This window comes from Synchiropus splendidus, chromosome 19 (assembly GCF_027744825.2).
Source record: "Synchiropus splendidus isolate RoL2022-P1 chromosome 19, RoL_Sspl_1.0, whole genome shotgun sequence".
Taxonomy (NCBI): Eukaryota; Metazoa; Chordata; class Actinopteri; order Syngnathiformes; family Callionymidae; genus Synchiropus; species Synchiropus splendidus.
The window spans coordinates 15,596,283-15,611,531 of record NC_071352.1 but is presented as its reverse complement, the minus strand read 5'-3'; the positions used below and the strand labels follow the sequence as shown (position 1 = coordinate 15,611,531).

Genomic DNA, 15,249 nt, shown 5'->3' with positions numbered 1-15,249 from the left:
GAGGGGAACACAAAATGATTTTCTTCCAGATTCAAAGCGGAGCGGACCGTTGCGGTTCCATAATGACCGCTCTGTGTGGGCAGCCGCATCATAAAGTGCAATTCTGACTGTCATAACTGATCAAAAGTGAGGCAGCGGGAAGATTCCATCCCTCAAAGCTTCCCTCCGAGGACTAAAGCGGCTCCCCGGAGGAGTCGACGTCTGTCAGTCACGTCCAGTTCGGTTACCAGTGATGTGTCGGAGGCGTGCGCTTGCGTCATCCCATTCGCGAATGATATCGACTTTAGCAAAGACGAGTGAGATCACTGCGAACAGATTTTTTTTTTCACAAAAACTCAGAAAAATAAACATACGAGAAGCTAAACAGCAGCTAGCTGGAACCGTCTGAACACAACATCATCATTATAATCACGGAAGGTCTTATCGCCGCTGACATTCACGCGTCACTCATGAGCACGAAGCTACATTACATCACCTCCTTTCACAGTTTTGATGGTCGTTCTGATGTTTCAGAATAACAGGACTTTTACTGATGCAGTGCATGTGGAGGGAGAGAAACCAGGTGAGCATCTGGGCTTCTCTCGTCGCCTCCATCTCGCATCACAAACGTAGCCAGGAATTGAGTCATGTTGGCGACACAAAAGTCAATCTCTGCATGACAATAGTGGAACCAGACTCTCCCTCTGTGCTCACCTGTCCAGACTACACAAACACCGAGAGGTTGGCTCCCATAAACGACTCACTTCCTGTGGATGCAAGGAAAAAAACTGAGTGTAGCATCTCTGTAGCTGGACGCCCCCTAGTGGACGTGGATGTCAACACTTGTGTTCAAGTTCATAATGAGTCTCAGTCAGACTGCAGCCATCATCACCAACTTTGGTGGAAAAAACTGTCAAAAAACTTTTCAAAAAGACTCACGAAGAACCTCCTTGACGAGCCTCCTTCACATCTGGTCACATGTGTTGTTGCAGGGGTCAAAGGTCGACGCTGCTGCAGGTGAACGTCACAGTCGTAGACGCCGGTCATTAACCATGTGACACCCCAAGAGCAGGAAGCAGGAGAGGTGGGGGGGCAGGGTGAGAGGTGAACAGGTGGCGATGTGAAGACACACTTCTCAGTTTTGTGCTTCTAAAGCAACTTCATCTTTTTCATGTAAAATATTGAAATTAATCTGAAAGCAAATGAGTGTTTCTTATTTCATTCATGAGCAGACAGGAGAAAAAATGTTTAGATTTTCCGGAATAAAATCATGTTTTTGTTAAAATATTGCGTCTCTAGGGAGCATTTTTTTGATGGGACAGACAGCCATAAAACAATTGTGTCTTATTGTATATATTACACAATTGTGAAACTTTACTTACTATAATAATAATAATAATTTTGCATGTATTTAGATTCAAAACATTTACATTTCATTTTCCCTGAGTTAACAAGCCAATAAATTGTGCACCAGCCAACAGTACCTTTTGGAGTATGGGAGGAAACCAGAGTTCCCTTGGACTACAAATATCCTGCAAGACAAGTCAACATCTGCCTCTTCATTCACTTTCAGGTTCAAGGGCGACACATGCCTGCTGCTATATTTAGCCGCCATGATGGTGCACTTTGACCCCAGGTCAGGGGTCAAGGGTGGAAGGTCAGCCGTCTGAGATGACGGTTTATTTTTAGAGCATACAAGCGAGTTATTTATACGCAACATAAAGAGGCTGGTCAGATAATTACACCTGCCCTGCCGCTCGCCTCCCACCCGCCACTCAATTGCAGCCACATGTGGACCGAGTAGGGGGTCCGGCCGGCCGCCATCATGCGCTCCACTTCACCAAACTGCCCCGGTCGGAGGCGTTTTTCTTGTTAAGCAAACACGTGAACGCAAGCGCGCACGCGGCCCAGACTCCTCTTTAATTTGGGTTCCACCTTCATCCGCCCACGACAGGAGCCGCCGAACCCAAACTAGCCGAAACAAACTGTTTATGTCTGTCGGAGACTAGTTTACCGTCGCTGTGCTGGCCAGGAGACGAACCAAACGCCCCCCTGTGAGACGACGACTCAGACACCGGGGGACGCAGCACACACACACACACACGCAAATAAAAATGAAAAGCTGTTCAAAAGAAAACCCATAATAAGACAAAAAATTATAGTAAAAAACAGAAGTCAGTATAGAACCATTCATGGATAAAATGAAATAAAAAATGATGGGAAAATTGTAAATACATTTGTATCAGTTGAGCTGGTCATTGTCCCTGGTCATAATGTTCAGTTGGTGACGCTGCCAGCGGCAGGAGGCTGAACATTTTTTGTACTTTGAGAGTTCTCCAGTCTGATCACTATCAGGCGGCTGGAACTCAGTAGCTCCACTTCCGCAGAAATTATCTCTTCCCCCGGGAAGCTGGGAGAACCTGTCAGCTACGTGAGTCAAAGCGTGTGTGTGTGTGCGTGTGCGCACAGCCCACTTGAACAATTTTCAGCTCTGAATCAAAACTCCAATTGCAGCTTGAAAGTGAAAATAATATCTGAGATGTCAAGTTCTGTGAACGTTTTCAAGGTCCAGGCAACAGATTAAAGGTCAAAATGAAAACTGCTGAGCTGGCATTTTATCATTTAACATTTAGGGTTCACATCCAAGCTCGATTTGCATTCTTCAAGTCATGTAATGAGTCATACAAATGTAGGTCTACTTCTTCTTCCTGCTAAAAAGTCTCAATTTCAATAGAAAGGTTTGGAGAATCACCAACGATGATGACGATATGGAAGAGTGGTGTGTTGGTGTCTGAGGAGGTGACAGTCCGACCTGAGGCAAAGGACATCCTGAAGAGGCCGGCGGTCATCTGGCCGGACGACGGCTCTCACACACTCTCCTCCTCTGCAAACAAACCTCCGGGTCTGAGGAGCAGTGGTTAGCATGTTTGCGCGCCCGGGTGCCAGGCTTTGTTCAGGCTACAGATGTTGGTTTAAGCCCTGAATTTAAAACTCATGAATCACTCCATGAAGTACTGTTGATCTGGCCAACGTTCACGGCGCTCTTGACTCCGCCCACACACTCACACCTCAGGCAGAACCGCGAGAATTCTTCTCAACCAGTGCCAGTGCCAGTGTCATAATCATTAACATAGTAACTTAACTGGTAATCCAATTTCATCTTGAATTTACTTTTGGATTTCATATGAAAACTGTAGTCTTTTGTCGCGTCTTTTATCTTGCGATGCTAATGGTTAGCAACAAGCCACTCTTTGGAGTGTTTTGAGATAGTTTTCCACTTTTTAATGGCTACTTTCACGCAGCAAAGGATCTGGCGATCAGAACTCAAAATGAAAAAACAAAAATTCTCGGAAACACACTGACTTTTGGGGACATTTTTTGCTGCCCACAAGCCTTAAGCCTCAATTGGAGGATTAAAACTTGGTCATTAAAATCGAGTTTCAGTTTGGGTCGGAGTCCTGGTTCAGGTTAGCCATGTGTTTTGGATGGTTAGAGGCTGGGGAAAGGGCCGTGTCAAAGAGAGGTCCTCACAAGGATAGCGGTACAAGTGTGTGTGTGTTTGTTTGTGCGCACGAATGTGTGTTTTCTTAATCCTAATTGGATTTTGGCAGTCGGGGCTCAAGTCAAACAGCGCTGAACCCGAAAGCTAACTCTCTTAATTGACCAGGCAGTGCGGCCCGTCCTCGCTCCGGTCTCAGACCTGCACCAGCGTGAAGTCGGTAAAGGCAGAACAAAAGAAGGACTTAGATACGTGGTCTCGGCTCCGGCGGGGCATCTGGTAACACTTGTGTGTAATTGCTGCCGAGAAGATCTGAGAGGCGAAGAAAATTCCAACATGTTTTTTCTTCGTCCTTCTCCCGCTCCTTCGCCTCCTGTCGGAATTTCAGACCCACACAAGAAAGAACAACAAAAAACAAAAGAGACAGATTGTTGGGCGCGTGAATACCCAGGGAGGCTGGAGTGGAGTGTGTTTATGACTTAAAGGTGTGCGACGCTCAGATCTGAATCCCCCCTTCACCCTCACCTCCCGCAATTCTGCTTCCGCCCAACAGTAGCAACCAAGAGCTTCTCTCAATGGACAGAATGTGCACTTTATGTTCCAGAAACACGGCACTTGAATGCCTCATCCTCACGCTGTCATTGGAAAACAGCCACCTTCATTGAGGACCAACAAGTCCACAGTGATGACTCGGAAATGTGCAGTCTCAAAAGTTCAGCTAAAAAAGAGTCATGACGTAGCCTTACTTCTTCTTCCTAGTAAAATCCATGAACACAACATAGCATTCTCGCACATGTCTTCACTCCCAAAGAGGACCGTTCCCCTGAGGTGCTAATGCCAACAATGCTAGCGGTAAAAACATCTCAGCCGAAGTGAAGGTGCATTAAATTCCCCCTCAGAAGACTTTGAAGCTCTCAGACAGTCTGTGGGGACATATCCTCCCCCCGCCTCCCTCCCCCTCCCTGGCAGTGCAGACACCCACAAATCCCCGGCGGTGCCACCCGGACACTTTGCCACCCGGGTGCCACAGAAAGACTTAAAACGCTAAATTAGAGTGGGTCGGGTTTGGATGCAGAGTCAGGGTGGGCTCATTGGTGTGGTCGGGCGCGCTGGTCGTGTGGGAATCAAGTATTTACCCTGCTGATTATGGCCTGCGTGTGTGTGTGTGTGTGAGGTCAGCGAGTGTGTGCTGAAGCTGGAGATGTCCGACAGAATGATCCTGTGATTAAGACGTCAGAACAGAACCAAACATCTCAGGTTTCAAGTCACAAACACAACAAATGTGATGGAGAGGCAACAACAGTGAAACACTTCTGGAATTCAAGTGTGACCCTGGTCTCATCGTGACCAGTATTGTTCTGTGGTCTCGCACCAAAGTGTTCAGTCTCATCCACAACTGATCAAGTCAAAGCCCCAAAAGGTTCTCGTCTCACCCATAAGAGATCAAGTCTTGCACCAAGGGGCTAAAGGTTCGCCAATAAGCGTTCAAGTCTCACCCACAAATTATCAAGTCACAGCTCAAAGTGTTTGAGTCTCACCCGTTAGTATCCGAGTCTCGCCCATAAGTGTTCAAGTCTCGCCTCTAAGTGATGGAGTCTCACCCCAAAGGGTTCAGGTCTTGTCCACAAGTGGTGTTATCTCACCCTAAAGAGTCTTGCCCATAAGTGCGGACAGGTCTCGTCCCAAAGGGTCCAAGTCCCGTCTGCAGGTGATCAAATCACAACCTCAAAGGGTTCTAGTCTCACCCATAAGAGTTCAAGTCTCCCACCGAGTGCTCAGGTTTCGCCAGTAAGTGTTCGAGTCTCACCCATAAATGATCAGGTCTCGCCCCAAATGTTTGAGTCTCACCCACAAGTGATCAAGTCACAGCTCAAAGTGTCTGAGTGTCAGCCTTTAGTGTCCGAGTCTCACCCATAAGTCATCAAGTCATAGCACAAAGTGTTCAAGTCTCACCCATAAATGTTCAGGTCTCACCTGTAAGTGATGGAGTCTCACCCCAGAGGGTCCAAGTCTCGTCCACAAGTGACCTAATCTCACCCTGAAGTGTCCGAGTCTTGTCTGAGTCTTGCCCACAGGCGATCAAGTCTCGCCCCAAAGGGTCCAGGGTTCAAGTCTTACCTGCAAGTGACGGAGTCCAGTCTTGCTCCTAAATGCTGAAACTTTTTTAGGGACTGTATCTTGTTCAAGTCGCATCCACAAGTGAGCCTCCTCTTCTGTTTCCAATAAAGACTCTCACTCTTCTTCAATTAGCTATTTTAATTGCTAAAATGGCCGCTGCCGGCTCTCGATCTCATATGTTACACACACACTGAGACAAGTCAGTTGTCCTGCAAATAAACGACATGGATATTGCATCACGGTTTTGGCAGGAATGTCGCCTGTGATGTTCCTCAAAGTCCAAACTCCCAGCTTTCTCTATACAGGAAAATACCACTTAAAAACTTTCAAATAAAATCCATTGAGAAAGACAAAAATAATGTATCGCTTTAATCCAAAGTATAATATAAAAAATGTGTTTCATTATCTGAGTAAGTGCATGCAGAACAAAGTGTTGGTTCAGGTTATTGAACTCTCACACTCAGATGTAATCCAAGAGATATCGACCTTTTTCATGAGATGAACACGAGGAGTGACTCACTTCTGACTTTGCTCCAACAGTTGGAGGGAAAATGACTTTCCATTGTGAGCCTGTGAATCTCATCGCCATAATAACACGCTTTCATCTCTCCCGGGGCAGAAAGAGGGGGCAAGGAAATTCGGGAATAATAAAATCTGCAATGTAAAAAAACCCCAACAAAAACGTTTGGATTAATTAATGTTGCCTCTTAATGAGGGTCTCCAGAGCAAACACATAACGTGCGTTGGACATTGTTCAGCAAACGCATGGGGAAGCACTTTAGCTGGATCCCTCAAGTGCCGCGATAATCCAAAACACAACGTTCCAAATCGTTCCTGATATCTGTCACTCGATGGAATCGACTCGAAATGATTTATTGTTATAACAGTACAACTGCACTCTCAGAAATGTGTTTTAACATCGATGCGGAGTGCGGTGCTTAAACACGGTTTCAAACATGTTGAAATAAAACAAAGTTTGACAGCGACTGCCTCACTCACGCTCATGGAATATATGAAAAAGTAGCTGATTTTTATCTGTATTTCTATGTATAATGCAATATAACGCAAACAGTTCTACGATAAGTACAAGTAGTGGACGGAAATGTGGTCATTTTAGAAGCAGTCACACAAGTACTGCAACAGTAGAGGGAATGATGGTGCTGTCAGAAGAAGCACAGGTAAAAGTTGTGACAATTATTACACTAAAACATCAGCCCTGCGACTAATACATGCTGTAATTATGAGAGTATCAGGAACACTATGATGTAAGCAGTATATCTGCCGACACCAGTTGCAGTATTAATATTTGTTCTTGTATTTAGAGTAGTCATATTCGCAGTTTCCATTTCTAAGGTGGCAAATCTTTAAGTACCGCACTCAAGTGTGAAAGTCATGTTGATGGTGGTAAAAGTAAAAGTATCACAAGGTGTAAGAGTGTCAAGGTGTTTTGCGAATAGTAATGCTTGGATTAGCAGTTGTACTATTTGCCAATAGTTTTTCTACCATCAGTATAAACACATACAGTATAAGCACTCATGCTGTTGAAACAGTAATATTTGTGCAACAAGTACTAATAATAGCAACAGTAAACCCGATTATAGACGTAGTAATAAAGATTGTATTGTCGTAGCAAAAATGCTACTACTGCAGTTTTCAAGTGCCATTGTGTGCTTCCTGGGCATTTCATTGACATAAAGTGGTTGAACTAACAGAAGCCAACTGTTCCACCAGTGGGTCGTGAGTCAGGGTGTTTGAGTTGCGGCTCGACAGACGAGTATTTTAACAAAAGTTTGGAGCCTTAATCTGTTTGCTCTCGGTCTGCGGTTCGAAGTGTCACAGTGCAGCAAATGTGTCGGTCCAGAAGGAGCCATTACGGCACTTGTTCTAACCATCACAAATTACTTTTCACCCTAATGGCAACATTTAAAGTTAATTCCAACCCTAAAAGCGAGAGTGGATCATCAAACTGCTCCTGAAGAGATTCACCAACGTGACCTTGGTGTCACCAGTCAGGCCCCGGTGTCTGCTGCCCTCTACTGGCGGGACCGTCATGGGACCCCCCCAAAAAAACGTACTGGAAGCGGAATCCCCAAGTCGGTTTTTAATGCTGATAATAATAAGATGAGTCGTGAAATAACAATGGTGGGAATTTCACAAGTCATTAGTCACGATACCTTCGTCTGGTGGTTACGTCATGAGCCTCATTTGACTGGCTGAGCGCCGTCTCCAGGAACAACGGGTTTTATTTGCATGTAACTGAAGGTGGAGAATAGTCATTAATTTGCTTTTGTTTCTCAGACGTTCTTCCTTTGTTGTGCCATCCACTGGGGAGCGTTTTGAACAGCATGTTCTGTGGAAACCAATCAGAAACCTGCACATCCGCTGTGTGCTACACTGGTGACCTTTCCAGGGTGTCCCTCCTCCCTCACCTGCTGTCTGAACAAGGTTTTAGTGAAGTTATTTCACAGACGCTTTCGAGTACAGTGGTTCAGCAAGTTGCACCAGGGACCCATGAGGGTCACCTGACTCACCTGGATTCGACCCCACGACCTTCTACTCTATAGTCATTGTTGCTATCTCAGCAACTGCTCTGCATCTTTACAACACTGAAGCTTGTATTCTGATGGACACATCCATATTTGGGTTGGCTCAATTCCAGTTACCGACATGACGAAGAAAAGTGGTTTTAAAACAAAATTTCATTCTATTTTGTTGATCTCAGTTGCTGAAGTCACTGCAGTGACAGACAGTCTGAATATTCCCTGTTCAGTTCAAGCGCTCTGGCAAAGTTCCTCCACTGTCATCTGCGTCGAGGCTGCGAGGAAGTTGACCATCTTTCCAACCCAGAGGGCAAAAAAACAAGGAGGGAGGAATGTCCCGGCGCAAACGTTTGATCTCACACCCCATAATCACTTCCTGAAGATTATACAGCGCACAACTCTGTGTGTGTGTGTGTGTGAGGGACGCAGCACGCTGTCGCAGGAGATGACAGACGATGATAGAGATGAAACAGAGACAGAAGCTTGAGGTCATCCAAACAATCCAGACCGCTCCAGATTAAAAATAGAATTCAGGAAAGTGAGCGGGCGAAGTGGGACTTGAACTGAACTTGGACTAAATTGACTTTATTTGGAGGAACTGAAGTGCTACACTGCCCCCTGCTGGTGAAGATAGTGTAGTCGCTGAACGTAACTGGAGTAAATATCGTGGAGTTGTGTCACCCAGGTCAAAGGAACACGATTGAAGATGATCGATGAAGTGATGAAATACAAGTACAAATACAATTCTGTGTCTGATCCGAAGCTAAAATAAGTGGTGTGACCGGATGCGAGTTTGGCTGACTGATGCAACTGTGGAGCATCGACTCCCACCGCTGAAACGTGAGACGCCGGAGCTGAGAGCGCTTCACCGGCGCACTCCCGCCGCCCTCGGCTCTCGGCGACACGGTCCGCCCGACATGGCGAGTATCAACGGCGGCTCGTCCGGTTGCCGTGCTGTGGTAACGATGGGGAAATACCTGTCGAGCCCTTCTGCTCCGGTTTTGACTCGCGGCCAACAGAACCGCCAGAAGCCGCAGCAGCCAAGGATGTTCGCTCCGCAGCGGCGCGCTGTGAGCTCTGACGCGGCCGGAGCGAAAGGAAAGTCCGCGGCTTGGGCCCAACCGGAGGTGCCGGGCTACTTTTCCGCGGCGGACCGCCATGTGCTACCGGTTCGGAATCTGATCTACCGGGACGTGAAAGCTTTCCTCAACGAAGTGGGCGGGAATCCACAGGAAGCTCGGTACTGGTTGACCCAGTTCCAGAACGCCTCCGCGACCCAGTCCCCGGCGTTTGCGGTTCTGGAGGTAAGAGTCGGTATCGGTGGAGGCATTTGTGGGAGACAGATAACGGCAACTTTGAAAGTTTTTTTATTTCAAGTTCAAAAACGTCCAAAAGCATCAATACGAATTCGAGAAAAGAAGAAAACTGACAATAATACAGTTAATATCTTTAGATATCAATCAGATCTTTCCAGCAGTGGAAGCCGCAGTACCTCTAATGACTGCTTTGAAGTATTATGCAAAAATATACTTCCTGTTTTTCATCAACTTTGACATGAGAGGAGAAGAACTTTCTCTGGATGAAGTTTGTTGCTTTGGTTCTTGGATTGTCAGCTTGAAGGCGGTTACACAACAGGAGGTCAAAAGGTCTCCAGCTGGTGGTGTCAGGTTCTCCTCTGCCTCTGACTGAAGCTCTGTCATCTACTTGCCTGCCAAGTTTGTACTGCAGAACTGGAGCGAGAGGGAGTTTTCTGGAGCTAATTTGAGTCTCTCAGAGTTGACTGAGCTCATGTTTTTTAGAATTCAGTGAATGTCTGGCAAATATATACAGTGGTACCTCGGTTCTTGACCACAATCCGTTCCAGACGGCCGTTCGAGAAGTGATTTGTTTGAAATCTGAATCGATTTTTCCCTTTACAATGAATGGAAAAAGAACTAATGCGTTCCAAGCCTTAAAACAGGCTTTTGTAGGAGTGAATGTCGAGTGTCTGCTGCAGGTGGCTGTTCCTCTATGTGTGTGGCCGCTGCATGTGGGAGGGGTTGCCGAGTGAGTGACGTCTCTCCAGAAGTGAAGAGGTGCCCGGTGCGTGTCCAGCTCTGAATGTGCGCTTCTGTGCAGTTTGGCCGTGACAAAGTCATAAACGAAGTCACGCTCTGTCCCAGACTGGCCTCATCCCTGTCCCAGCTCCAGCCCACAACAGGACATCAAACCCTGGAGTGAGTGCTCCAGCACCTCCCCTGTGACACTCTACCACGGTCCAGTGCGGAGACAGGAAAGGTTTTACACCTCAGTATGAAGAAAGAACAGTCAGTAGATGTAGCTAACGGGACACGTCTGCATACAGAGGCTGCGTTATACACAATAACAGAGTGCCTCGTGGATCAGCTGATCGGTCCGCGCACGTTATGTTTTTTCCAGCTTTTTTCGAGGTACCACTGTATATATATATATATATGTATATATATGTGTGTGTGTGTATATATGTATATATATATATATATATATATGTATAGGTGATGCCTGCTGTGGCCTGCAGGTGGACAGCTCGGTGTTCGACAGCAGGGAGATGGTCCAGAGTCTGGCTTTCGGACTCTCCTTCCTGCAGAGGATGGACATGAAGCCCGTGGTGGTGATGGGCCGGTCAGCGGACGAGCTGGTGGTTGGGTCCTCCCGAGGTCTGGTGGAGCGCTGCCAGCAGCTGACCGAGGCCCTGCAGCAGCACTCGGCCACCGTGCTGCCCTTCTTCTCCGCCGAATCTTTCCTGACGCTCACCAAAGCCTCCAGCGGCAGCAGGTGTGCAGAGTGTAGGAATCTAAAACTAAAGCAGTTGCTGACCCTCCTCGTGTCTCAGCGCCCCCCAGTCCGTGTCCGTGGACCCCGGTCTCCTTCAGTGGAGTCTGGACCTGGGCACCATTCCGCTGGTCTGCCCGGTGGGGAGGGACGCACATGGGTGCTCTGTAATCTTGGACCCAGTGGAGGTGACAGCGGCGATCTCTCGCGCCCTGCAGCCCCTCAAGGTCATGTTCCTGAACAACTGCGGAGGCCTGCGAGGCAAAGTGAACCAGGTGCGACCCGTACCACCTGCCCCCACTCACTCACACCTGCATCCTTGTTGTGTGTTGCTGTGTTTGGTGAAACTTGATTAGAACTGGGTCTCTCGCAGGTCCTGGCCACGGTGTCGCTGCCCGCCGACCTTCCTTCTCTGTCCACGGCTCATTGGCTGACTGAGGCCGAGCGCCACAGAGTGAGCGCCATCGCCAGGCTGCTCAACCAGCTACCCGGGGAATCCTCGGCCGCCATCACCTCCGCCGACACGCTGCTGACCGAGCTATTCAGCCACCGCGGTGAGCGAACGCCTCAGCGACCGCCGACTGCTGACATCGACTGATGCATTGTGTGTTTGCGTTTGGCCTCAGGTTCTGGTTCTCTCTTCAAAAATGGAGACCCCATTCACAGGTGCGAGCAAGCTGAAAACAAAATTTGTTCCAGTTCTGATGAAATCTGTGTCTGTGGTGTACTAATTTATCTGTCCTTGTGGGGGCCTCGAGTCAGAGGCCCTCAGTTTGAGAGTTTAAACTTCAGAATAACTAGGCTGGGTCATGGTTACATTTGTTTTGGATGGGTAGGTTTATGAAGTCCCCACTAAGATAGGAATACAAATATGTGTGTGTGTGTGTGTGTGTGTAACATGTGACCGTGTTGTAGTGGGGAAGGTTCAGTACTTGTTGGTGTGAAGAGATTCATGCGTGCGTCTCCAGGTACACCTCGCTGGAGGAGATCGACGTGGACCGTCTTCTAGCTCTGATCAACAAGTCGTTCGACAAAACTCTGCGGCGCGATTACATCGAGTCACTGAAGAGGCGACTTCACTCCATCTACCTCTCAGAAGGGTGAGACACTTGTTTCTTTGCAGACAGGAAGTGGAGACAGACTGCTGAAGGGAAGGGATTCATGGCAAAACAAGCAAAAGAAAGGATGACAGAAGTGAGCGTGTCTCAAAAGGTGTGAAAGGAAAGAGGCAGAATTGAAGTAGAAAGAAAGATGGACTGAGGAAAGAAAAGAAAGAAGGATAAAGTAAATACAGATAGACAGATGGAAGCATTGAAGGAAAAGATGGGTTGAAGAGGAGACAAAGACGGGAAGATGAAGGTGGACAGATTGAAAAGAGCAAACTGGAGGTATAAAGATGGAGGACCTGAAGGAATGATGGATGGATGGTTGAAAGAAAGGGAGGCAAATGGAGAAACAACGAGAGGAATACGAGTGACGTTTGGAAAATTGTTGTACCGGTCATTGCCGCCAGGTGGCAGCAGAAAGCCGTCTCAGTGATGCGATGATGCTCACAGGTACACCGCTGCTGCAATCATCACCATGGAGACGGTGAACAGCGGCACCCCGTACCTGGACAAGCTGGTGGTGAGCAGCAGCAAGCAGGGTCAGGGCACCAGCCACATCCTGTGGGAGTGCATCCGGCAAGACCTGGGCAAACTCTTCTGGAGGTCCAGGGCCACCAACAAGATCAACCCTTGGTAACCAGGTTTCTCACGAGCCGCTCCTGCCTCGCGCTCGTCTCATCCTCCCTCTCTCTCCCTCTCCCTCTCCCTCTCCCCCTCCTTCTCTCTCTCTCTCTCTCTCTGCAGGTACTTCAAACATTCGGACGGAAGCTTCGTCAAAGGGGTGTGGACCGTGTTCTGGTTCGGCCTGACGGACATCCGCGACTCGTACGAGCTGGTGGAGTACGCCAAAAACCTCCCTGACTCGTTCCGCCCCAGCCCAAATACCTCATCTCCGGCGGACGGGTCCTAGAGCGCCACCCGACTTCAAACATTGGACACACACAGATCTTTTTATATCCGTATTAGGTCAACAGCACTTTGGGTTGAACCTCCTCGGAGCCCTGGTGCCAACCGAACCCAAGGCCTCCGCTGGACCTGAGCTTCTCCGATTGTCTCAGGATCTCCTGAGTCCCGGCAGCACGTGGCGCTTACTCTTGTCCCCCTCCTTCACGTGTTTGGGGCCGGACACTTTATGAAATGTGAAATAGGATCTACTATCTCAGTATTTTTATTCTGACTTGACAAAGAAAATGTGTTTTTTCTATTCAGGATTTCCTGTTTTGTGGGATTGCTTTCACAAATGTCCCATTAAAACTTCTCAATTTCAACTGGTTCTGCATTGAAGTTCCTTGCATCAGGCAGGTCCCGCCTCGCTGCTGCAGAAGAGCGACCCGACCGGAGTCAGGGAGGACTCTGCTTGTTGTCTTAATATTCAGATATTCTTTATGATGATTTAACCCTTTTTTTGGTGGTGGGTTTTTTCTATATAACTGATTAAAGAGCATTGCATTAAAGACAAGAAGTTTTTTTATATTAAATACTATCAAAATCTATCAGAAAGGAGTAATTTCCCCCGATTTCTACTGTTGACGTATCTTTGGCGCAAAACCAAAAATAAAATTGAAAAATGAAAATGTCACTTTGTTATGTTTGAGCTTTGTAAATATTTAGTATTCAGACTGTCTATAAATCTTTCATATATATATATACATATATATAGTTCACTTTTACACTGACATTTTCATTGAACAATTGCTTCAACATCAGCTAAAAAAAACATTTGCGCTTTTGTTTTGTGTGTTCAGTGTGGAGCAGAGGATGAGAGCTGGTCTTCACAAGGTATTCATTCAGCTTTAAACCTTCAGACTCTGACAACAAGACACAACTGATGGCGAATGATACAGGTTCCGTTTTCTTATTTGAAGAAAAAGGACTCGAATATTAAGAGTGGAACAATTCACTCCCAAACAGCAGGGGGTGCTAAGAGCTAAACAGAACTATTACCGGACGTTTACCTCTTCTTCCGCCAAAACAAACATGGCGGACAAAGAGTCAGCAGACGGTCGGAGGTTGACAGCGGCGGAGCAACAGCTCATCCTCCGTCGCAAAGAGCTCGACAATTGGAAGAAAAATTCAGCGCGGCTCCGCAGCAGAAACCTAGTGACCGGTCTGACCATTGGGGCCTTCGTGCTCGGAATGTGTATCCTTGAAAACGTTGTTACACAACGGTGTCAAACGCATTATATTTTCAATAGTTCGATTATCGCTGTGTTTATAACTACCGTCATGTGAAGGTTCCGACCTAGGGATGGTTTTGGTTGGCCAACATTACCGAGCGAGAAAGTGCAGGAGGCGTTCCTGACTGTGCGCGTGAGTACTGAGAAGTGTTCAGACCTGAGACTGGAAAATAAGCGGCTTAACACTATTCATTTATCAAGAAGAACTTCCACTGCTATTATCTCTTTATTCGACAGTTTCTGCTCCGCGGTAGATATTACATTCAAATCGGACAGCTGATGATTAAAAATGCAATACAAGTATACAACACCAGGCGGTGGCAGATCACAATGAATAGTACAGTAAAGGCCTTCCGAGGAAGCGTTTCAGCTTTATTTAAGGTTAATTTCCTGCTTTATGTTGCTGAATACACCTGAGCAGCACGAGATGATTGTCAAAGTGAAAGTGCACATGGTGAAAAAGAATATGTGTATTATATATATATATATATATATATATATATATATATATATATATATATAGATTACTCTTTAACTCCAGTGCAGTCGGCTACACGATCCTGTCCGTCAAGCAGGAGCGAGTTCTGGACGAGCTGGACGACGAGGCGAGGATCAACATCATCAGAGGTCCCAGGACCGGAGCAAACTCCTGAGAGTCCTGGACACTGTGTGTCTCTGTAAATGTGTGCATAAGCTTAATAAAGATGCAAATTATGGACTGTATTTTGTATGCTGCTGCTTCTGAGGGGGGAGATGTTGGCCTGGGGGGGGGGGTTCTGGGGCAGGAACTTCAGGTATGCTGGAGGCGAGCGCAGACATGCTGCTGAGAAACAGAGTGACACAATCCAGAGTCCACTAATTTAACATTTAAAATTGATTGATGCCGTCTTTTTGGCAGAATACGAGGATGACTGACAGCTGGAGGATGGAAATGGAACTGATGTTAACGTTATGCAGCAGTTGTCATTATACCCTTTTATTTTATGGGTTTCTCGCAGTTCATCTTTGATCTTCAATGTTTGTGAAAAGAGGGTGTTAAA

The 15,249-nt window shown here is 47.0% G+C and overlaps 2 protein-coding genes across 2 annotated transcripts; both read left to right on the top strand.

Annotated features, from left to right (window-relative positions):
* Window positions 1-8,807: 8,807 nt before the first annotated feature.
* Window positions 8,808-13,589, top strand: nags (N-acetylglutamate synthase). Its single transcript, XM_053851962.1, has 8 exons — window positions 8,808-9,440; window positions 10,673-10,929; window positions 10,988-11,201; window positions 11,300-11,480; window positions 11,553-11,592; window positions 11,895-12,026; window positions 12,483-12,665; window positions 12,777-13,589. The coding sequence occupies exons 1-8, from the start codon at window positions 8,922-8,924 to the stop codon at window positions 12,940-12,942; spliced, it is 1,692 nt and encodes a 563-aa protein (XP_053707937.1). The 5' UTR covers window positions 8,808-8,921; the 3' UTR covers window positions 12,943-13,589.
* A 395-nt stretch (window positions 13,590-13,984) lies between these two features.
* On the top strand, window positions 13,985-14,932 carry LOC128751426 (cytochrome c oxidase assembly factor 3 homolog, mitochondrial). The gene is made up of 2 exons (XM_053852414.1): window positions 13,985-14,172; window positions 14,756-14,932. Exons 1-2 carry the CDS (start codon window positions 14,010-14,012, stop codon window positions 14,860-14,862), a joined length of 270 nt encoding a protein of 89 aa, XP_053708389.1. The 5' UTR covers window positions 13,985-14,009; the 3' UTR covers window positions 14,863-14,932.
* Window positions 14,933-15,249: the final 317 nt, after the last annotated feature.